Source organism: Cladophialophora bantiana (genome assembly GCF_000835475.1).
Source record: "Cladophialophora bantiana CBS 173.52 unplaced genomic scaffold supercont1.6, whole genome shotgun sequence".
NCBI lineage: Eukaryota > Fungi > Ascomycota > Eurotiomycetes > Chaetothyriales > Herpotrichiellaceae > Cladophialophora > Cladophialophora bantiana.
In genome coordinates, this window is record NW_015971580.1 from 403,495 (window position 1) to 424,729 (window position 21,235).

The following is a 21,235-nucleotide window of genomic DNA, read 5'->3' on the forward strand; positions in this document are numbered from 1 at the left end:
ATATCCAGCAACCTGCTCTATGCGCCTCCCCAACCTAGATATTGCTGCTACCGTCCCTGTGCAAACTATGCCGGGACTCTTCCCTGAGACCCAGGCAGGGGATGCGCATACCTCACGGAGATGGAACCTACGAGTGCCCTGGTTCAAGGCTGCTCGCGGCTAAGTCCGTTCAATCTTTGGCCTTCTTGCTCTTTTCTCTGCCACCACTCATTTCTTCTTTCTTCCAGCTGCTTTTCCTCGCGCATTTGGTATTCCTCAAATTGCCTCATTGCGCTTGCGAGGCGTTCGAGTTCCGCTGCCTTTTTCTTGAATTCGGCCGCTTCAAGTTTCTCACTCATATTGATGATCGTTCCTGGTCCGGGAGATTCTCCACGCAGACCCCTTGGATCCACTCTAAACCGTGAACTCTTGGGTCGACCTGGTGATGAAGGTCGACGATTGCGAGAAGGATTTGCCGGGTTGGTTTCCTCGACAAAGCTGATATTTCTGGGTGTAGTACTCGAACGTGGGCGTTCTTGAGCCACTTCCGCCACCGCGTTGGCTGCCGCAGCAGCGGCGAAGCTGTCTTTATGGCTTCTTTGAATGCTTCCAAATCTTCGTGCCTGGAGCGCCCCGCGAGGAGGCAAAAGTACCCCAAAACCGCTGGGCGATTCGACGTTTTCAACAACCCGATCAATCACACTTTGTGGCGGACTTATAACTTGCTGGCGATACTGTGCTTGTTGCTGTTGTTGTTGTTCGCGCTCTTCGGCATCCATGATTAAGGCGTGAATGTCATCGAATGTCATATTAAAATTCCACGATATTCCGCGCGCCGCTGCCCTCTTGCGGATGTCTGTCAGCGCATTGTGGTCGTCTCTGAGGCGATCCTCGTAAGTCCGCCTCGTTGTCGCTGGATGTGGCATTGGATACGCTACGTTGCGGCTCGGGCCCTCATAAAGGGATGCATACTTCTCTGATGGGCGATGGGAGACACCGGCCACAAATTCATCCCGAGTCGTCATGCTACTTGTTGCTGGAGCGCCGTTTGGTGTTTGGCCTGCGCTGTGATTAGGAGGACCGGCAAAACGCTGTGACAGCCGCTCGGCATCAGTGGCACGGAGGACAGTGTTGACAGGCGTAGACAACAGTTCAGCCTCAGGAGTCTGTGAAGAGGACAAATCGATTGGGTCGTAGCTTGTGCCCTGAGACACAGGGTTCGGCATCAATGCTCGTGCGAGCTCGACCGAGTCTGTGCGATCAGACTTGAGTTGCTGATCTTGGTCGCACCGGCACCAGACTTGTGCGTACATTCGCCAATCATACACGCTTCCTGGGACAGTTGCCTCATTCTCGTCCTCTTCGTCTGGCATTTGGAAAGCAATTTCTGCAAAGGCAAGTAGTCGAGACGATGGAGGAAGACAAGACAGATCGCATGAACCAGGAATTTCAACATGGGCCGGATTCGGCTTCGCAATGACGCCGTCAGTGGTGACGTGGCCGCGTTTGGATCTCCGTCTAGATTTCCTCTTGGATGAGGGAGAGCTGCCATCGGGCTTTGACGGTTTAGGTGGGCCAAACACTTCAGCGAGTCGTTGGGATTTTAGGACAATAATTTTGGATTTGTTGGTCGTTGGAGTTTCAGACGTCGGGGCCTTCTCAACCGCGCCAGCATCGTCTGCTTCACTGTTTTCAGCAGAGATGGAGTAGCGGAGTTTTGACGGCACTCTCACGCCCGAGTAGGAGATTCTTGCCGATTTGCGGGGAGAGGCCTCTTGGGCATCGTCGGCGGCCGGACGCTTCTGAGCTGCCAAAGACTCTGATAATACCTTTGCAGTGGGCTTCCGCTCCCTCTGAGAGATTCTGCGGGACGGGGTCTCGGCAACGTCGGCTCGAATCTCTTCTCCAGCCACTTCGGTGGGAGATGGAGTTTTGGTTCTGATGCGATATGCTGCCGATGGAGTTTCTGGGACTTCAGGCACTGGTTGCACTTCCTCAGGTACGTCTTTGGGCGGAGGAATTGTCGCCGATGGCTCCTTGTTGGAAGGTGGCCCAGACCTTACAGGCAGAGGCTCAACTACAATAGTGTCCAAGAGTGGTGGCGAATACGATCTGCTGCCACCCAGAGCTTGGGCTTTGGCAGTAGGCTTGCGCACCCGGCTAGAAGCGCGTCGGCTGCCAGCTTGGCTAGCTTTGTTGGAGGCGCGGTTGGTGGTGGAGGATTTGGACCTCATTGTTGCTGATGACTCGGGGTTGGCGGCCAGACTGTCAGCGTAATCATCAGGGTCGCTCACCGACGTGGCACCGCCAGCAGAAGTGCTGGTGCCGTGAGTCGACTCGGTCGGACTGGGAGTCGCCGAGTCCGTCAATGAAGCAGAAGCAGATGGCTTGGAGCGGGCCCGGAGAGTGTTCAATCGCATCGAAGGAAGTGCCGGAAGCTGAGGGCGTTTCCTGAGGAACATTGCCGTTCGACCAGCAAAGGCCACGGCGGGCTGGCGGGAATGCAGGAGTCTCAGCAGCGAGGCGGATACGTGCCGACGCTCGGCGGAGCGGGATTGATGACTTCTGATGAGCCCAGAGTAGGGCAACAGTGGAGGAGAGTGAAAGGTCGTTGATCTGGCACGAGGAGACGAGAAGAGGAAGAAGGTGGCTCAAATCTTGTGCGGGTTCCTTCCGAAACAGGCTTAGTGCCTCCCGCCCGCTGTGGCTTCTTGCTGGTGGAACGACAAGCGACAAGGAAAAGAGATTGCCACCAGGTAATGGAAAAGGCTGGAGATCGAGTGAGCGAGAAAGACGAGACAGTAGAGAAGAATAAACACGCCTTCTCCTATAGTCACCAACCACCACGACCATGCGGACTGCCAAGTCAATCTACCGAGTACATACAATGCAAACCACTCCCAAGCAAACAAAGCCCCCTGCAGCCCATTCATTCATGCAGAGATCACTTCTATACAAGACGGCCAATGCATTGTCCCATTGACTATATAGCTCCTCAAATCAAACAAGAGGTTGAGGGGAATGCAGAGTCTCGTTCTTTGTGCATGTCGGAGCAGTGAATACCGAATAGCCTCGCCGCATTGATATCAGGCTGTCTGCCACGCCTGTCTAATTGTCTAGCTGTCTCCCGCCGAGACTTCCAATACCACAGGACCCTTCTGCCCATTCAGCTCCCTTCTCACATCCTCCAGCCTCCTCCTCTGCTTCCCGTCCTCATCAAAGTTGCCCTCAGCCAACCAGTCTTCAAATCCCCGTTTCACACCTCCCTCAAACCAGTCGTCATCGACCATGGAAAGCCAACAGGTGTTCCTGGACCTCCCTTTGTAGATCATGTGCTTCCTAAACACACCTTCAAACGTGAACCCGAACCTTATCGCCGCTCTCTTGGATGGAACGTTCAGGTTGTCGCATTTCCACTCGTACCGTCGATATTGCAGAGTCTCAAAGACATATTTGGCCAGGAGATACATTGCCTCGGTAGCTGCCTTCGTCCGTTGTAGTAGCGGTGAGAAGAGGATGTTTCCGACTTCCACAACGCGGTGTCGCGTGTCGATGCGCATGAGGCTTATCCAGCCTACTGGTTTTGCGCTTTCCTTATTGATGATGGCGAAGAAGAGGGGATCCTCGGAATGAGATTTCGCAGTGACGGCTTCTTGGAAGGCCGCGAGTGATTCGAAAGGATTGTCGAATAGGTAGGTCCAGAGATGGTTATTACTGTCGCCTTTCACAAGGTCATAAAGATCAGTGGCGTGGGATGGCATGAGTGGTTCAACTACAACTGTTGTTGCAGTCAAGGTGACGCGCGAAGGCCGCGAGCCTGGAGCAGCAGAGACTTGGGGGCCGATCCTCTGCCGCATATCTGCGGCATCATGTAACATGTTATCGTCATTGTTATTTGCGCAAGGGTCAAGAGGACGGGACCTTAGAGATGAGCTTTTACCTTTTGACGCGATCGCGTCTTGAACCACTGATTTCATTCTGCCTGTGAGACTGCTACCCGTTCTCTGCCTTGATGAGTCTTTCTTCCCCAAAGGTCCAAGGCAATCGCTCTTGGGAAAAGGCGATAAGGGAGCGTTATAGAAGACTTGAAGGCAAAGTTGGCCCCCCGTGATGCCCCAAGCGTCTCGGACGTGACCACTCCCCTCCGGTTAAAGGAGGCCGATCATTGGTTTCCCAACTTCCCAGCGATAATAGAAGTTACGTTGCTGAAGATGTCAACGGGGCGAAACACAGAATTTGCCCTAGTGGACACTGTGGGAGGCGGGAAAGACTCTCGAGAGCCTACGAGGTACAAGCCTACTCACCTTTCGGTGGAACCTAGATTAAGCGATGATGGGCTTACTACTTAAGGGAGGGCCGATCCGTCGTCACGGATCTAGCTAAATGGACTAGTTTGCCTCGTGGAGCAGTTACGACTGCGATGTTTGATTCGGTTAGGTTTCGATGACGGAGAATGGCAAACGGGCCTTGACAACGACGACAGCAATGCCAAATCGAGTGGAATCCTGAAGTTGCTAGAAGCACATCCTACGGTTAACCTGTTCATAGTATATATAAAATGTGCATATGACGACCTTCACATTTCGGCCATGCTTGCAACGCTTCAATGAGCTCCTCCACTTCGAATAAGTAGACTCACGGTCACGTCGACATCTAGGATCTGTTCAACTGACAAGGCGGGCCTCCGACACGGACGAATGCCCACCGACCAGGCGAAAAAGTCCTGCAGTATCAACCTCCTTACCTTCAGCATCTTACGGGCGTGGCCAGAGCATCAACAGGGCTGCAGGACCTTGAAAGGTCGCCATGATCTGACAAAATCAGTAGACTACAACTGTCAATTAGCAATCCTCAAGCACATCACCGCACTGGCACCAATACTTTGGCTGAATCTTGAACCTTGTGCTGTTGATAACGGTGCGTAGCCCACCGGGATGAATATCAAGCATTTGGATTGAGCATCACCATCTAGATGTATGCGTTGCTGTTGTTAACGGTGTGAAGCTCACCGCAGTTCCAGCCGAACCTGGTGATGACGGCTGGGACTGACTAACGTGGACTATCTGACAAGATCTGCTGTTTTTTTGACGGTGGAGAAGCTCACCGTATGTTTCGACATACCCAGATATAGGCACACGTGTCGTTTGTTGAACAAGAGCAGAGTTAGTCTTAAATGACGGATTGGCAGATGCCATCGGCGCTGAGGTGTCACCGGTCTGTATGCCCAGAAGATACAGATTCCAACAAAGGAGGGAGTGCTGTTGTTGACGGGGCTGAAGCATCCCCGGTAAAAGCGTATGTTGCAGCGCTCATTTGAAAAGAGTCTGTTGGAGAATTTCTGCTGTTGAAGATTTTGTCACCAACCGCCGGCCTTAGACATGATTTTCCGCTTGCATAATCCGCACGTTGAATGTGCGCAAGGACCGCCGATTGTTTGGTCAGGATTACCGAAGCTGAAAATTATGCCACAGGTTAGTACCTTAAGGCCTAGGTTCCTCTTTCTTAAGACCTGTTATAGTCTCCCTGTGCTCCTTCGAGAGCTTTGTCTTCACAACGAAGAAGCTCGCAAGAACACCGAGAGCACCGAGGCAAGTGAACATGATGAACATGTTTCTTATGCTCCAGGCGAATGCTTCCTTGACGGCAAGTTCTTGCGCGGGCGGAAGAGTATGTGCCACCATGACGTTGGCGCCGGCATTTTTGCCCGAAAGTTCTTCCACAACCGAAGGAGGCAGTCCCATCTGTTGGAGTGTCGAGCGTCGAAGATCCATGCTTTGCTGGAACACAATGCCGCCTAGAATGACGCCTAACGAGAGTGCCAGGCTTCTGATGAAGGCTTGTGTCGAAGTCGCAGTGCCGACATTGTCTTGATGAACGCCCTGCTGAATTGCAATGAGAGGAGGTTCAAATAGCAGACCCGAACCAACGCCTTCGATGATCTCAAACCCGATTATAGTGCCTGTCGAGGTGTGTGCATTCATTGAAATAAACAGGCCAGTGCCCAGCGTCAATAGGATAGTTCCAATCCACATGGAGGGTCTATATTGGCCTGTACGATGTATGATCACGCCATTGAGAACTCCAGTGGCTGCCGTGGCAACAATGAGCGGTACCAGGAGAACGCCTGATCGAAGGGGTGAAGCTTCTTTGACACTTTGGAAATACAGGGGCAAGTAGTATTCGGCAGCAATGAAGACCTAGATCGTCGTTCAGCAGACAAATTTGAGGATGTGCCGGCGTGGGATACTTACCATTCCATGGGCAAATGTCACGAGCATCGTCGCGATATTCCTAGTACCGAAAAGAGACAGTGGAATCACCGGGTATTTCGCCAATTTCTTTTCGCTGTAAATAAAAACAAGGACCATCAATGCGCCGAACACGATGAGGCAGATGACTTTTGCTGAACCCCATGGATAAACAGATCCACCCAGGTCAAGGCCCAAGAGCAGCATCACCGTCACACCAAGAATTGAGACGCAGCCAAACCAGTCGATAGCTTTTACACCGTCCAAGACTGGTGTTCGAGGATTGTGGACGTTGAGGAAGGGCACAAGCAACATGAAAGCCGTCCCGGCGATGGGCAGGTTGCAGTAGAAGCACCATCGCCAGCTGACTTTCTGGGCAAAGGCACCTCCCAAGAGAGGCCCTACGGCTCCGCTCAGAGCCCAGATCCCTTCGCACAGGCCGAGCCACAAGCTCCTCTCGCGGACACTGAAGAGATCGGATATACCGACATTGACCATGCAAATAAGACCGCCCCCCGCAGCACCCTGAATACTGCGGCCGACAATGAGCATCTGCATGTCCACGGCTGTCGCACAGACCACAGAGCTGCTGAAGAATACAACCACTGCGATGAGAAAGATCGGCTTGCGCCCCCAAATATCAGAGAATTTGACCCAGATAGGAGCAGCTGCAGCATTGGCGATGAGATAGGCACCGCCTATCCAGATGTATCCAGCTGCCGAGTGCAGTTCAGCGGTAATTTTGGGAACGGCAGTGGCAACGATCGTGGCATCGAGGGCAGCCACGAACAGCGAGAGGTAGAGGGCAATCAAAATCATAAGGATGCGAAATTTGCTGCGAGGCTGCACCTGCTGAGCCGGCTCAGGCAGCTCAGAGAGAGGTTCCACTGGCACATGGTCGGTCGATACAATTTGCATTCGTGGTCCCGGACCGATGAAATCGAGCATCTCAGCATCCTTTCCCTCCATTGGGGGTAGTTATGCCAGGGAGATTTTAAGTTTACTTGCTTGCCAAATATATATCAAGAGAGCAGAGAGTATAACGCCCGACTGGACAAAGTTGTTGTGTTGAAAGATGGAAAGTTGGAAAACGAGTAAGGAAAAAAAAACAAGTAGGGCGGCATGCGAGTATAAAGAGCCCTTAGAGGACAAGTGCTTAGGAGGGGTCTCGGCTCCATAAAGATCCTACTAGGGTCAATATAGGTAAGTTGGTCAAAGGGCGGTGGGCGTCCAAGCCATGGCATTACGAAAAACCATGGAATCTGGATGGATCGGATCCTATGAGTCGACCGAGTCCGCGCCATCGCGAGTACGAGTTGACTTCTCGTAATCTGAAGGTATTATCCTGCGGTGCTTGTAGACAAATAAAAATCGGTCATCGATCGACAAATGTGGACCCGGAGCGTCGCCACTGCTGAACTCTGACTTCAATAATATGCGGGAATCATGCCCGGAATTGTTGAGAATGCGCTTGCATGTACTGGGTGAAACGAATCGCCACGTCCATCAAGAACAGGATTAGGCGTCAGAGAGCCCAGCCTCCATCATTCCATCTAGGAGCCTGTCATGTAAGAATAGGTAGACTGATCCTACAAATTCTGTGTAGCATGGATAGAGATTCCTGACAGCTCCAGGGAAATCAAACACGACCCCAGGATGGGTAAACAGGAAATTCGACGTATGAGCGTCTCTGCCACGTTGTGCAAGTGTTATGATTGAATAGAGTATTGGCTCAGGACACTCCTTTCGGACCTCACCACTTGATTCCCGCAGCCTTGAATCTGCTGACTTTCCGCCCGTTCTCGTCTTCCAAAGGGGTGATCTCACCTTCTTCACTATTACCCAGGAATCCCCCCTCCTGGGAGAGTATCCGCTTCACCCTGTGTTGCTGGTATTCCGTCGCAATCTCTCGCCGGTGGTCCTCCTCCGAGAAGTCTTCCGGACCGGGGGCTTTCGTTACTTTTGAGGATGGCCGCTCAACTAGATTCGCAGAGATGAGTGTGGATGGAGGCTGAGGAGGGGAGTCTTCGTCCTTGGTACTTTCTGACGGAAATGTCATAGGAGGAGTCAACTTGGGCGTCTGTAGTAGAGATTGGCGCGCAGCCTTGAACCTTGATTGTTTGGCCGCCTTTGGAGCTGGAGCAGCTGGGACAGCATGCTCTTCCTCGTCTTGGTCAGTCACTCGCTCGATAACCGAATCTTTAATCGGCCGTAACTTTGGTTTTTGAGTGTCTTTGAGAGATAATTTGGTAGACGGAGGTTTTGTACTTGCATGAGGCGTCGCGGGGGCGACATCCAATTCCGCAGAGAATGCCACTCTCTTCTTGCTGGGCTTCTCCTTGATCGATTCGTCGACTTCCGGAGACTGACTCATAGCACTCTTCAGATTGCCCCTTTTAAATTTCTCGTGTCTGGCGATTGCTGCCTTCCGTGCTGCTTCGGCTGCCGGTGGCCGCTCGGCTTGCTTGAGTTGGTCGATCATTGCTTCGACTTCCGGCTGAGGTCCAACATTCTTCAGCCCTAGCTTCTCCTGCAATTGCTCCATTTTCTTCTGATAGCCTCGTGGCAAAGAGAGAGGATGTTTGCTCTTGCCAGATTCGTCTTCCGACTCGTCCCCCTCAAAATCCTCCTCAAGGTCCAGCTCAGAGTCAAAGTCCAGGTCGACCTCATCTTCGTCGTAAGAAAGATCTGAAGCGTTTTCTTCTAACTCAAGCTCGGCTACAATGGCTCCGACTTCGTCCAAGCCACGCGAGTACTCAAGCATTTCTCGCCGTAACTCAGCCTCGGCTTCAGTGTCGTTCGGATTTGTTGGGAAGGGATCCGATGAAGGCTTCACCTTCTGGCTTGTACCGGTAACTTGTACGTCCTTGGAATAAGTCCTCTCTTCGGCCTTATCCTCATCCAATAATGATGCAGGAATCTTTTCATTCACATCCTTGCTCGCCGGGATGCTGTTCGTGATTGTACCATTCGTCTCTTCCAGATCATGCACACCAGCCTTCTTTAACACATCTATTAGATGAGGAGCGTCGGCGCCTGGATTCTCCACTTTGCTGGATATCACCTGTCCAGAGTCATCGAGCTCCTCGGTGATTTCGGCCAGAGGTAGGCCAGCCTCATCTCGATGATCAGGCTCCTCTGCCAGAAGAAGAGCATTTCTCTTCTTTTCTGCGTCTGAGAGCTGATTTCTTATTGTCTCGACATTTCGAGTGACATAGTCTACGCGCTTTGACAACAAATCCGCAAGTTGAGGAGGACGGCGAGGCCGGGAATTTTTATCCCTCAGAAGTTCCTGCAACTCATTCTCATCGATGATGTCTGGCTTGAAGGATCTTGCTGCTAGAAGGCATTCATCGGCAGAGGCATCTTCGGGAATACCCAGGAACTCTTCTTTGAGCCCCTCGTAATCGATCTCAAGTGTCTGCCAATGTCGCAGGGATTTGCGGAGTTTTGCAATGTTATTCTCGAGCTCGGCTCGATGCAGCTCAACGCGAGCAAGTGCAGAGTCATCCATGAGCTATGCCGGACAGGACACGCTATAGTCGACACAAGAACGTGGTATGAGAAGGGATGATGGTGAATTTGTTTGGTGGTTGAAAAAAGTTCAAGCCACTGCCTGAGAGTCTGAAAGTCATTTGACGCCACCTGCGGAAAATGATTTGTCATTTCAAAACTGATGCCTCTAATTTGACGCCTCGTCGCTTGATACCTTCACTTCTCCCGCTCTGCATCGTCACCCTCTCTTCGCTCCCATCCGTCGTTCGTACCTAAACGGCGGCTGTATGTCTTCGATATGATACATCTAGCCGCGAAGATTGCCGCCGATATTACCAACGTCGAAGCTATATTTGACCAGGGACGCGTTGGAACAAACCGCCTTCGATGAAGGCAAAGCATCATGGACGATGATGAATTAATCCGTACGGTCCCAGCCAACAGCATTACCATATTTTATGAGACATGCTGACATGAATACTTCAGCTCCCAATAAGTGCCCGGTCTGTGGCAGCGATCCTCGGACACACCCAGGACTTCGCTTCAAGATCAACACTAAATGCTACCACCGAATCTGCGAGGGTTGTGTGGACAGAAATTTCTCAAGCGGCAAGGCCGAATGCCCGGTCGGAGGATGTCATGTCAGTCTCTGGAAACGAGAGTGGCGGACTCAGACGTTTGAAGATCTCAAGATTGAACGCGAGGTGGAGATCCGGAAAAGGGTGACCAAGATGTATGTTGTCCAAGTTCCCTTCTACCGCGTTTTGACCTGACCCAAATAGCCTCGACCGGCAGGAAGAGGAATTTGAGTCGAAACGATATTACGATGACTTTCTGGAGCTCCGAGAAGAAATGATCATGCATTTAGTCCTCCGAACAGACGTGGCGGCCACAAACCGCAAGTTGAGGGAATACGCAATCGCAAATGGCCTGAAAGTGGATACGAACGAGACCACGGAGGCCGGCTCTAAGCCCTGGAAGAAGAAGGATGTTGATCCAACTGTTGCAGATCCCAGTGGTCTGATCAAGGGTTTGAAGAAAAAGATCATCCCGGAGGCTGTGGCCCCATACGACCCCTTTATGGGAATGCCGCGCAAAAGAGAGTATTACGAAGTCAGAGAGAGCTACGTTGTCCGTGGAAGGGGAAAGCCTGCGGAGGCCACGGTTGCTGCAGGCTATGACTTTGGACAATACATGGATGAGTGTCTCCTGCGGGCATTCGCGGGATTGGGAGTATTTATCCAGGATGAGATGGCCGCAAAGGACAACGTGGCTATTCCTGTGCCGGGCACCGGAGAAGTCAAAGGCGCAGACGACGTGTTTTGAAGGATCGTTGTGTGGTTGCTGGGGTGGGAGACACGATTGATTCAGGAAGCGTCCTTGAGATAGTATGCAATCTTTCGAGCAAATGAGACATGTACTTTTGTCAACTCATCTTCCAGCTTCAATGCTGTTGCCTTGCGAGCAGCGCACAGAAGATTGTATAGGTCTCGATTGGGCGCCGCCCCACCGAGTCTGGTAGCAAATATGCCAAGACGCTAGTCCCAAAGAATTGATTTTCGTGCAAACCGCTGCCCTCGAACACCAGAGGAAATCTTGGCGTCGCCGGCGTCGACAGGCGTGTATCAAATCCCACCCAACTTGCACTCAGCAACTGCAGTATCTGCAGCCCTGATTGAATTAGGACAAAGAGCGCCGCCGACCATATCTTTCGGCCCCTTCTACTTCTCCTCTCAGGTTCTGTTCCCTTCAAATCAGCCCACAGGTAAATATCGCCGCCCATGCCTGCGCCCACAAATACCCTTCTGATCGAAGGGACCTTCACCGAACTCGCAGAGGAACTCGCCCAGTACATTGACACGCTCGCCAAATCTGAAGAGGGCGCCGGCGTCCAACCAGAGATTGGACAACTTCTCAGCACTATCAGAGAGTCCGAGCAGTCACAAGAGCCCGTCGACGAGCTCGCAGTCCAAAATCAGAAAAATGAAGTGTTGAAAAAGATCGTGACCAAGGCCTCAGTCCTCAACAGCGCCCCCGAGAGAGGTATGAAAACCCGCAGACGCCCTGCTCTTGTAGGTCCAAAACGTTGACACCTGTTTGCAGAATTCTCCGCAGCATACAACCTCCTAATCAGCCTTTCTACTCAATCCTCCATCGCAGACGGACTGTTTTCTAGAATATGCACGTATTTATCTGAGCAACCCGTCACCTCCTCCCCCACCTACGGCACCAGCCTCGCCTTGCAAACCCTTACTACGATATTCAACGTCTTGCCTCCCACGAGTGAATCTCGCTACCATGTCTTCCTTGCCATCCTCAAAGTCATGCGCCAGATGTCCTCGACCCAGGCTTTCGAGGCGCTCATCCCTCAACTCGAGACAAACATCCCTAACTGGCTGTCCGCATGGGAACTCGACGACGAAGACGCCCGCAATCTATACGTCACGGTCGCCGACGTGGCTTCCGCAACGGGAAATGAAGATCTCCATTACACATACCTCCTGTCTGCCCTGCAAACAATTCCCCCCGAGTCAGCCTCCGAGCCAGAGAGCGCTGAGCTCGCACGACGCGCGCTGAGGGTGGCATTGACTAACCCCACAATTACTGACTTTACGCCCTTGACCACAAACGACGCCGTTGTCGCTTTGCGCCGCACAGACGGCAACCTCTTCGACCTCCTGGAGGTTTTCTCCTCGGACGATTATTCCTCATACACCGACTTCCTAGAAACGAACAACCTATCAGACCTAGGCATCCCCGACTCTGCAGCGGAGACGCTGAGCCACAAGATCCGCCTATTGACGTTGGCTACCATCGCTGCATCCTCAACGACTCGCTCTGTCCCTTACAGCACAATCGCATCCGCGCTACAGATCCCCTCCGAGGACGTCGAGATGTGGGTCATTGACACTATCCGGGCCGGTCTTGTCGAGGGCAAACTCTCTCAACTGAAACAGGAGTTCTTGGTCCAGCGAGCCACGTACCGTGTGTTCGGGGAGAAGCAATGGGCCGAAATTCAAGGGCGCTTGATGGTCTGGCGACGAAGTCTGGAGAGCGTTTTGAACGTTGTCCGTGGCGAAAGGGAGAAGTTTTTGAGGGAAGGACCGACGGCCAATGGGGACGCGGGGGTCAATGGATATGGAGGTGATGGAGAGGTTCAGAGGGCTGGAGGAGAGCGCCAGCAGCAGAGAAGGCAAGGTGGTGGTGGCGGTGGGCGAGGACAGCGTCGTGATAGGGGAGATCAGCACCAGCAAGGACCTCGAGAGATTGAAGTAGGTGGTGGAGATTAGGAGTCTTCTCATCGCCGTGGGCGGTCGACCTGGAGAGTCGATGCCTTCTTGGATGCTCTGTTGCACTGCCTAGAGGACCAGAGAACTATGTGAATGGCTTACGATGGGAATAACTGATATGCACGAAACCCTTGAGCTCAGAAGGGGAGTTACCGAGCAGACTTGATGTACTCGATATGCGCAACGCATAAAATAGCTTGCATTAGAACATTGCTCTGACTTCGGAGCAGTCTTTTAAGTCTGCCGTCATCATTGCTATCCTCAGGCATACATTGGTGCAATCATGCAAGAGAGTGAGTCCTTCGTCCGCTCCCCCCCTGCTGTCGCGACTTCACAACTCTCCAGACAGGACGGGACTTACCCCACAGCCGTTCACGGTTTCCCCCCAGCGTAGTGCATCATATCATATCAAGAGAAACCTGAGTTGAGCCCCATAAACCCCAGGAGCGATATGCGGCTCCGGCGGCTCCAACGGCCGTCCCTGGTTGGGTCCACCGCCAAATATCAAGTACCAAATCAATCGAAGTCGAATCTCTTTATACAAAGTGGGCGGTAATAGAGTGAGCATCAAGTTCATGTTTGCATGCTTTGCGGCGCCTGTCGCGGGCTGCTTTGTTGCCCAGCTCCGTTACCATTAACGTTGGTCTGGCTGGAGCCTCTCTGGTCTCTCGGGGTAGCGCTCCGACTTATTTGCCCCTGGTTGCCGTGCTGGCTCACAGGCCGAGCCATGTTCATTACAGGGGAATTTGCCATTCCATTGGTCATGCCGGCTATTTGTTGCATCTGCATCGCTTGCAAGTTGCGTGCTGCATGCTGCTGAGCTTGTTGCATTCTGATGCGCTGGTTATACTGTTGCAATTGCTCATTGGTCATCATACCTGGATGTCCCAGTTGTGCGGCAGCCGCAGCGGCGGCGGCCGCCGCAGAGGCATTGTTTCCGGCATTCACAGCACCTAGCGCGGCATTCAACGCGGCCTGATTGTGGGGCTGAGGTCGTTTGTGATTCTGTCCTGCAGCGGCGGCTGTTGCTTGGTGTTGATACGTTTGGAGTTGCTGCGATGCAAGCCGTTGTACCTCTTCCTCCGACAAGTTGGGATGATGTTCCCGAATCTTGTTAGCGATTTGAGTCAGAACAGGAACGTGTCCACTGGATAAGACCTGGCCGGAGTTGGCGGTATTGGGGCGGGGCGAGCTTCCATTCATATGGCGAGAAGGAGACCCGTTTCCATTCGCAGTAGCAGCGGCCATTGCAGCCCTGTAAGCAGCATTGTTCATGCCTTGACCATTTGCGAGAGCAGCATGAGGGTTGTTCGGAGAAGAATGAGGACCATTTTGGGCTTGTTGAGCCTGTCGCAAAAGCTGTTCCTGTTGCGCTCTTGTTGCTTCCTGAAGTATTCGCATCTCCTGTGGCGAGGTCACTCCGCCTCGAGCAGCGAGTTGTGCTTGCATCTGTGCTTGCATTTGTGGCGTTATTTTGGGTGCCATCATACCGGGTGGCAACTGCATGTTCCCTTGCATTCCGGCCATCATCGCCGGATGACGAGGATGGCCATTTGGTATTTGCATATTACCGTTTGGCAATCCAGGGATGCCGCCGGCTGAAGGAGCACGCATTCTAGGTCCAGCAGGGGGCATGCCGTTTGGCAATCCATTAGGTTGACCGTTCTGACTACGTTGCTGTTGCGCAGTGGCGCGTTGGTGTGCAATAAGCTGCTGCCGATATATCTCTTGTCGTTCCGCATATTTCTGCTCCCGCTCTTGCTTGAGCTGTGAGAACTCTGCCGGGGTCTTATAAGAGGGTTTAGGCATGCTTGAATCGTTGGCTTTACGCATGACGGCGAGATCGGCTTGATGTTGTTGTTTCTCAAGAGCTGTCTCTCGCCTTTTGGCCAACTTGCGTATGACATCAAGCATAGAAAGGTGTCGTTGGGTCCTCTTTCGCTCGACTCGAACAGGCTGTGTCGTCCTCTTGCGAGCCGAGATCTGAATGTTGGCACCGGCCCGTCTTTGGGCCTCTTCAATCTGAGCGGCCACATGCCTGCCCGCTGCCTCGATTCTACCAGAGTACGTTTTGAAATAGGCGGTCTTTGACATATCGGCAGGTAAACCCTCCAGTCCGATCCATCTTTCAAAGCATTCCCACGGTGTCCGTCTATCAGCACCAGACGTATACAAGCTCGGGGGAGTAAGACAACTAGAAATGAGGGACCAGTTGTAGGAATAATCCTTGACAAGCTTCTTGAGTTCGTCGTCTTCTGCAGGCGTCCACTGCGACGATGATCGTGTTTCGAAAAAGGCTTGTGTAGGCATTGGGTGTTCTGACGGCGGGCGGAAAGAATGTCCAGGATGGATCCTGTCTCGAATGGCCTTGTTCTCGGGCATGAACAGCGCAACATTGGTCTCCTCTGGTGGAAGCGGCTCTGACTTCTTTTTTGTCGAAGGTTCAGGCTCGTACTCGTACCGGCTTCGTTTGATTGGAGGCTCATACTCTTTTACCGATAGCTTTTCAGTGGCCCACCTTGAGACAGGTACAATGTCGGTCTTCCACTTAGCATCCAGGCGTTCTCCCAAATTGGATGTGGAACTATCTAGCTCGACGATGGAAGGCTCGTAGAGGGGTAACTCGTTCAAAAGCTTGTCGAGAGCAGGTGTTTTGTCAACGGCAAAATTGAAGTCGGAAGCGCCCAGCGAAAATATAGCAGCCGGAGCGCTCGACAATTGCACCTCTCGAGGGTCAACAATATCGTCGCTCGCGGAGTCGTCCTCGTTAGAGGGCACTAAATCGGGAGTGGGGTGTGAAGAGAGAGTCGGTCCAGGTCCGTCCTCCATAGCCACGTCGTGCGACTCGGCTGGTTTGGGTAGAACTTTTGGTGGTCGAACTTGCACCTGCAGACGTTTCCTATCTTCAGGAGAGCTTGCCACCCACTCCGCACAGCATTCTGCAAGACCTCTTGCAGCTGCTAGCTTCCACTTTCGCTCTTCTCTGAAATCGGTACGCATCCACTTCATATGGTCAAGCAAGAAGTCCCGATGGGAGGTTGGTCTTGGTGCTTCGTCGGCACGTTTGTACTGCCTGAGAGGCCAGCGTTGCTTTTCCTGCAGTTGATAGAGTCGTTTCAATATCCTGCACTCCGCTGATAACTCGTACTCGATGAGATGATCTGACGTAGATAGTGTCTTGTGGGCGTTTTGAATAAGGTAAGCCATTGTGGTCTGCCGTGACATGGAATGTGCTTTGTTCTCAAATAAAGTGTAAAGATAATCTCTCTCACCAGGGCCCGTTCGCTGAGCTTCGCCATCACCAACGCGTGTCAACTCGAGATTCTCCTCGTCACCCGCAGGTTTCTGTGGTTTGGCAAAGACCACCGTTGACAACCTACTTCGTTCCTTGTCGCGGCGGTCACGGTCACCTGCTCGGCCCTGAGGGGTTGTGCCACCAAATGCATCGCGGTTGGTCACTGACGATGGAGATTCGGCCAGTGGGGTTGCGGTCTTTGGCGTCTCACCAAGAATTTCCGACACAGATTTCTTTTGCAATACACCGGAGGATATCCTTGTGGCGCGTTTCGCAGGCTCCTGAGATGATGGCGTCGTGGGTACATTCTTCATCGGAGTAGCAGACGTTATCGGGGCAGGACTCTCGACAAAGCCACCACCGGGTCGTGCTTTGAGATATGACTCAGTCTCTGCCTCGGTGTCTATCCGCATTGCAGGTCGCTGTATTTGCGACCCATTCACCGTCTCTGCAGAGAGCCCGCTATTACCGTCAGAAGTTGAAGGCATAGATCCTACGTTGTCTGTTGCAGCCATTTCCACATCGGCAGAGGGAGCATGACCATTACCCGCACTGCGCTGGTCTCTTGCTGTCGGCGAGAGAGGCAATCGCTCCACCTCACCATGGCCAGCATCCGATGGCTTTATCTCATGGGCGAGATCGGATGGAATGAGCGGTAAATCGACACCGGGGCTGGTTCCTGGCGACCCAGCGGTTGGCGCAGGGGTGTTGGCTGAATCTGGTCCATTTGTGGAGGCTGGTGAGGACTGTGGTTCGGCAGGTGCTGGAACCGGTACGCTAAGCGGAGGACTCTGGCTTGGTTGACGGTCGACAGTCATGGAAGGACGTGGGCCTGTATCCTCTGGAAGACCGGTCAAGGCTGCCAGCGTGCCAGGAGGCTCAGATTTGACACTAGCCTTCTGTCCGATAGACGGTTCTTCGACAGACTGAGGCAATGGGGACCTCGATCCACGGTCGGCTCTGGAAAGGCTGGGTGTGCTGGGCTCGCCATTCTGTGCGTTGACAGCTGTTGTAGTCGTTCTCAGGCGATCCTTCTCGCTCCTCTCTTCGATTACAGCTGCGATACCCTCATTACTCTTGTTTCCGTCAAACGGCTCCTGTATTGGCACGATCTGCCCTGGAGGAATCGGTGTCGGTTCGGGCTTGAATCCTGGAGACGGCGGCGAAGTGGGTTTTGATACGCCTATCGCTTGCTGTAGCGCAGCGGGAGGCGACGGAGGTGCCGTACGCTGTTGGACGGGTTCATGTTTGCGAGGTGGATGAGTTGTATAGGTTCGGGGTGGGAGGGTGGTTTCGTCGAACCGACGGCCTCTGCGCAAGCGTGAGCAGAACTGGACCAAACAAGCCTCATAATTCATGGAAATTGCAACAATTGCAGACAGAAGGTAGCGAAAGGAGAGCCGTACTTTTCTAGATCATTCGCATCATGAAAGGCCTGGAGTTTCTGCTTGTAGGTTGGGTCTTCGACTGAGACAACGATAGAGAACAGTTCGCTTAATTTGCGCTTTCTTGACAGCACCAGGCTCCTATAATTCGTGATATTTGGTTAGTGTATTGCAAGAGAGGCAATAAGTGCTGTCGAGGGTTGCAATGGATATTACTCACTGTGCTTGAGACTTCTTCGAGCGTAAGTGCTCGACGGGCATTTCATCGGCATCGGCTAGGTCGACGAGAAGGACGAGAAACCATCCGAATCAATTGCTAAAAATTCGACAGAATGCAAACATAAGTGTGTAGAGATGAACAAAGGGCCCAGAATGAATTGTTTGGGCGCGTTGTGATGATTTGAGGCTGTTGAAGTTGGTCGACTGGTAGAGGATGTGGCCTCTGGCTTGGGTGTTCTGTGCAGAGTTGTAGGCGCAGGGCGTGGTTGTGGTTACAGAAGCACGGCAATTTGTTAGGCTTGCTCGGGCGGGGGGAGTGCACGGTGGGAGGGAAAGCAGCCTATTCCACCTCCTAGGATTCTTTTTAGGCAGGGGGGCCTCCGGGAGGGGGAGACCACCGTCACCAACACCATGACTATCACCATCATCAACCACAACCACCAATTTTCTCAGACTTTTGGGGCGCGTCCATTTGCTAACACCGCGCTAGTAAAATTTTCCCCTTTCCCGCTCTTTGCCTGTCTTTACACAGCACGGAGAGAACTCAGGCACAACGCCATGTCAGAAGTCCAAGTCTGATCTTTCCGTAGATCTTCCTTACTCCAACATTCAGCCCCAGCCCTGAGAATCCAAAATTATTCTGAGTTCTTGTGCGGCTTTTTTTCCAAGCCACCGATTTTCCCCAAAGCCATACTTCTCCACCAAAAGTGTCTCATGGTCAAAAGAAAGCGAGAAAACGGCACCAGTGCCGGCCGCGCTACAGACAGAGCAACCAAGCCTACAGGTGACGAGAACACGGCGTCGAAAATCATCAAAACCAACGGTCATGTGGATGTCAAGACAACTTCACCTGTTGTCCAAATCGTTGTAGGCTCATATGAACGAGTTCTGCACGGTATTACCGCATCCATCTCGAACCTGTCGTCATCAGCGTCTTCAGCGTCAGTACAATTTGCGGACACTTTCCTATTCAATGCACATGCCTCTGCGATCAAATGTCTAGCACTATCACCTCTACCGCTGCATGGCTCTTCTGAAAGCCAGGGTGTTTACTTGGCCACAGGGGGCTCGGATGAGAAGGTCAACATCTTCACCCTTTCCGCCTCGCCAGTCGCCAACAATGAGAGACTCCCACCCATGCCCTCTCTGGGCAAGAACACCATCTCAGAAAATCCCAGGAATAGAGAGCTAGGCACCCTTCTTCAGCACTCCTCCCATATCACTGCCTTACATTTCCCATCCCGGGGAAAGCTGCTCTCCAGCTCAGAAGACAACACCATTGCCGTCACCCGCTTGAAAGACTTAACCGTAATATCGACAATCAAAGCACCACATCCCAAGGCTCAAGGTCGACCCAGCGGAGACACTGCACCACCGGGTGCCACACCCGCGGGGATCAATGACTTCTCTGTGCACCCGAGCTTGAGGCTCATGTTGAGCGTCGGTCGAGGCGAGAGGTGTATGAGGCTGTGGAATCTTGTGACTGGAAAGAAAGCCGGCGTTCTCAATTTCGGGCGCGAGATCCTGAATATTGTCCGGGAGGGCAAGTACAGCAGTGGAGAGGGCAGGCGAATACGGTGGAATCCTGACGGCAGTGAATTTGCCGTCGCATTTGAACGAGGCGTCGTTGTGTTCGGGGCAGATTCGAGACCTAAATGCAAGGTCTTGCCAGAGCCCCTAACCAAGTTACATCAGATCTATTATCAATCCATACCCTCGGACTTAGGCGAAGGTGCTCCCAATACCCTTCTGGCACTCTCGACCGAGGATGGTCGGATACTCTTCTATGACACAAACACAATCTCGCCGCATCCATCATGTGAAGAAAGCAGCAATGACCAACCTGGCAGGCCATCCATTCCGGACGCCACTCTTGTTGCAACAGTCGGCGGAAAATCTGCAGGATTCATGACACGTATCAAGGACTTTGAGATCCTCTTCCTGCCTCCTAATGCCCACGGCCAAAATGACATGGCCATTATCGCAGCGAGCAGTGACGGGACGATCCGTGTCATACTCCTGTTGTTATCTGAGGTATTAGCCGCTTTAAAGAGCAAGAAGCCGGACCAGGCCGGAACAGTGATTGGGACGTATGAGACCGGCAATAGGATCACCTGCCTGAAGGCCTTCGTCATGCTGCCTCCTGAGGTTACCGAGGATGAGAATGAGCTCGGAGAGGAAGATGAGGAATTCATGGGATTTGATGAGCAGGAGGAGAGCGAGCAGAGTGAGAGTAGCAGTGGTGCAGACTGATAAATGGAAAGTGGCCATGGACATGGAAACCTTTACTGCCCAAAAGAACTTACGTCCGAAGCTGATTTATTCTAGATTGAATCGTAAAATGGCCCTATTCTATGCAGCTCAAAGCAACCGCTCTGAGGATTCTAGTGAAGAGCTTAACGCAAAGTGGAAAGTGACGAGCGACTCATTTCAAGGGTTGTATCCCCATCTTAGCAAGTCCTTTCATCACGTTCTCGTAGACGTCTGTCACCCTCCCTACGGACGAGACTTTGACGACCCTGCCCTCCTTTTCGAACATGTCCACCACGGGCATGCTCGTCTCGACAAACGTCCGGAATCTCTTGATGATGCTTTCCTCGTTATCGTCTGACCGGCCACTCGTCTTTCCTCTGTTTAACAGCCGCTCTCTCATGACCTCCTCCGGGCAGTCGAGAAATAGCGTGCACTTCGAGGGACAGACTGACTCTTCAAAGAAAATGGCTTGGTCCATTTTCCGGGGAAATCCATCGATCAAGAATTTACCAGTTCCGTCACTCCCGAGTTTTGAGCGCATGGCGTTTTCCAGTAGTTTGACCGTAATTTCCATGGGCACGATGAGGCCCTCTTTAATATAGTCCTTGATCAATTGACCGTATTCACTACCTTCAGTATTCTGCTCTTCTCTCAATAGGTCGCCCGCAGAGAGATGTACAAAGCCATAATCTCGCACTAGATTGGCGGACTGTGTACCCTTGCCAGCTCCAGGACCTCCCAGTACGTATACCACCGTGACTTCCTGCGGATCAAACACTGGGGAAGTGTTCGTTGAGGCAAGCGGCGCTTCCGGTTGGGCCAAAGGAGAAGTCCCTGATGTAGGATCTATCGCAGGAGTCGCCATTGGGAAGCGGTCCTTTCGTCACTACCGCTCGGTGTGTGCTTTTCGTCGGGCGTCGCTGGAGGTGTTGTTCTGCGACTCTATTCGTTTCTTAACCAGCAGAGCGTAGGTACCGCTGCTAGCAAGGAATAAAAGAAGAAAAGGGAAGAACCGTAGTCTGTCACCCTGTCCCCCTGGTTGATGTTTGCTCACAGGATCTGGTGTTGAGA

At 52.5% G+C, this 21,235-nt stretch overlaps 9 protein-coding genes across 9 annotated transcripts; 3 read left to right on the forward strand and 6 right to left on the reverse strand.

Moving 5' to 3' along the window:
- Window positions 1-143: 143 nt before the first annotated feature.
- On the reverse strand, window positions 144-2,441 carry Z519_04468 (uncharacterized protein; the record flags this gene model as incomplete). The annotated part of the gene is made up of 1 exon (XM_016762214.1): window positions 144-2,441. The coding sequence occupies one exon, from the start codon at window positions 2,439-2,441 to the stop codon at window positions 144-146; it is 2,298 nt and encodes a 765-aa protein (XP_016621161.1).
- Window positions 2,442-3,095: 654 nt separating this feature from the next.
- Window positions 3,096-3,857, reverse strand: Z519_04469 (uncharacterized protein; the record flags this gene model as incomplete). Its single annotated transcript, XM_016762215.1, has 1 exon — window positions 3,096-3,857. One exon carries the CDS (start codon window positions 3,855-3,857, stop codon window positions 3,096-3,098), a length of 762 nt encoding a protein of 253 aa, XP_016621162.1.
- Window positions 3,858-5,459: 1,602 nt separating this feature from the next.
- On the reverse strand, window positions 5,460-7,196 carry Z519_04470 (uncharacterized protein; the record flags this gene model as incomplete). Its single annotated transcript, XM_016762216.1, has 2 exons — window positions 5,460-6,176; window positions 6,231-7,196. 2 exons carry the CDS (start codon window positions 7,194-7,196, stop codon window positions 5,460-5,462), a joined length of 1,683 nt encoding a protein of 560 aa, XP_016621163.1.
- A 784-nt stretch (window positions 7,197-7,980) lies between these two features.
- Window positions 7,981-9,741, reverse strand: Z519_04471 (uncharacterized protein; the record flags this gene model as incomplete). Its single annotated transcript, XM_016762217.1, has 1 exon — window positions 7,981-9,741. The coding sequence occupies one exon, from the start codon at window positions 9,739-9,741 to the stop codon at window positions 7,981-7,983; it is 1,761 nt and encodes a 586-aa protein (XP_016621164.1).
- A 454-nt stretch (window positions 9,742-10,195) lies between these two features.
- On the forward strand, window positions 10,196-11,048 carry Z519_04472 (uncharacterized protein; the record flags this gene model as incomplete). Its single annotated transcript, XM_016762218.1, has 2 exons — window positions 10,196-10,455; window positions 10,505-11,048. 2 exons carry the CDS (start codon window positions 10,196-10,198, stop codon window positions 11,046-11,048), a joined length of 804 nt encoding a protein of 267 aa, XP_016621165.1.
- Window positions 11,049-11,503: 455 nt separating this feature from the next.
- Z519_04473 (uncharacterized protein) lies at window positions 11,504-13,012 on the forward strand (the record flags this gene model as incomplete). Its single annotated transcript, XM_016762219.1, has 2 exons — window positions 11,504-11,765; window positions 11,826-13,012. 2 exons carry the CDS (start codon window positions 11,504-11,506, stop codon window positions 13,010-13,012), a joined length of 1,449 nt encoding a protein of 482 aa, XP_016621166.1.
- A 573-nt stretch (window positions 13,013-13,585) lies between these two features.
- Z519_04474 (uncharacterized protein) lies at window positions 13,586-17,953 on the reverse strand (the record flags this gene model as incomplete). The annotated part of the gene is made up of 3 exons (XM_016762220.1): window positions 13,586-17,618; window positions 17,714-17,833; window positions 17,913-17,953. 3 exons carry the CDS (start codon window positions 17,951-17,953, stop codon window positions 13,586-13,588), a joined length of 4,194 nt encoding a protein of 1,397 aa, XP_016621167.1.
- Window positions 17,954-18,625: 672 nt separating this feature from the next.
- Window positions 18,626-20,164, forward strand: Z519_04475 (uncharacterized protein; the record flags this gene model as incomplete). Its single annotated transcript, XM_016762221.1, has 1 exon — window positions 18,626-20,164. The coding sequence occupies one exon, from the start codon at window positions 18,626-18,628 to the stop codon at window positions 20,162-20,164; it is 1,539 nt and encodes a 512-aa protein (XP_016621168.1).
- Window positions 20,165-20,336: 172 nt separating this feature from the next.
- Z519_04476 (uncharacterized protein) lies at window positions 20,337-21,029 on the reverse strand (the record flags this gene model as incomplete). Its single annotated transcript, XM_016762222.1, has 1 exon — window positions 20,337-21,029. One exon carries the CDS (start codon window positions 21,027-21,029, stop codon window positions 20,337-20,339), a length of 693 nt encoding a protein of 230 aa, XP_016621169.1.
- Window positions 21,030-21,235: the final 206 nt, after the last annotated feature.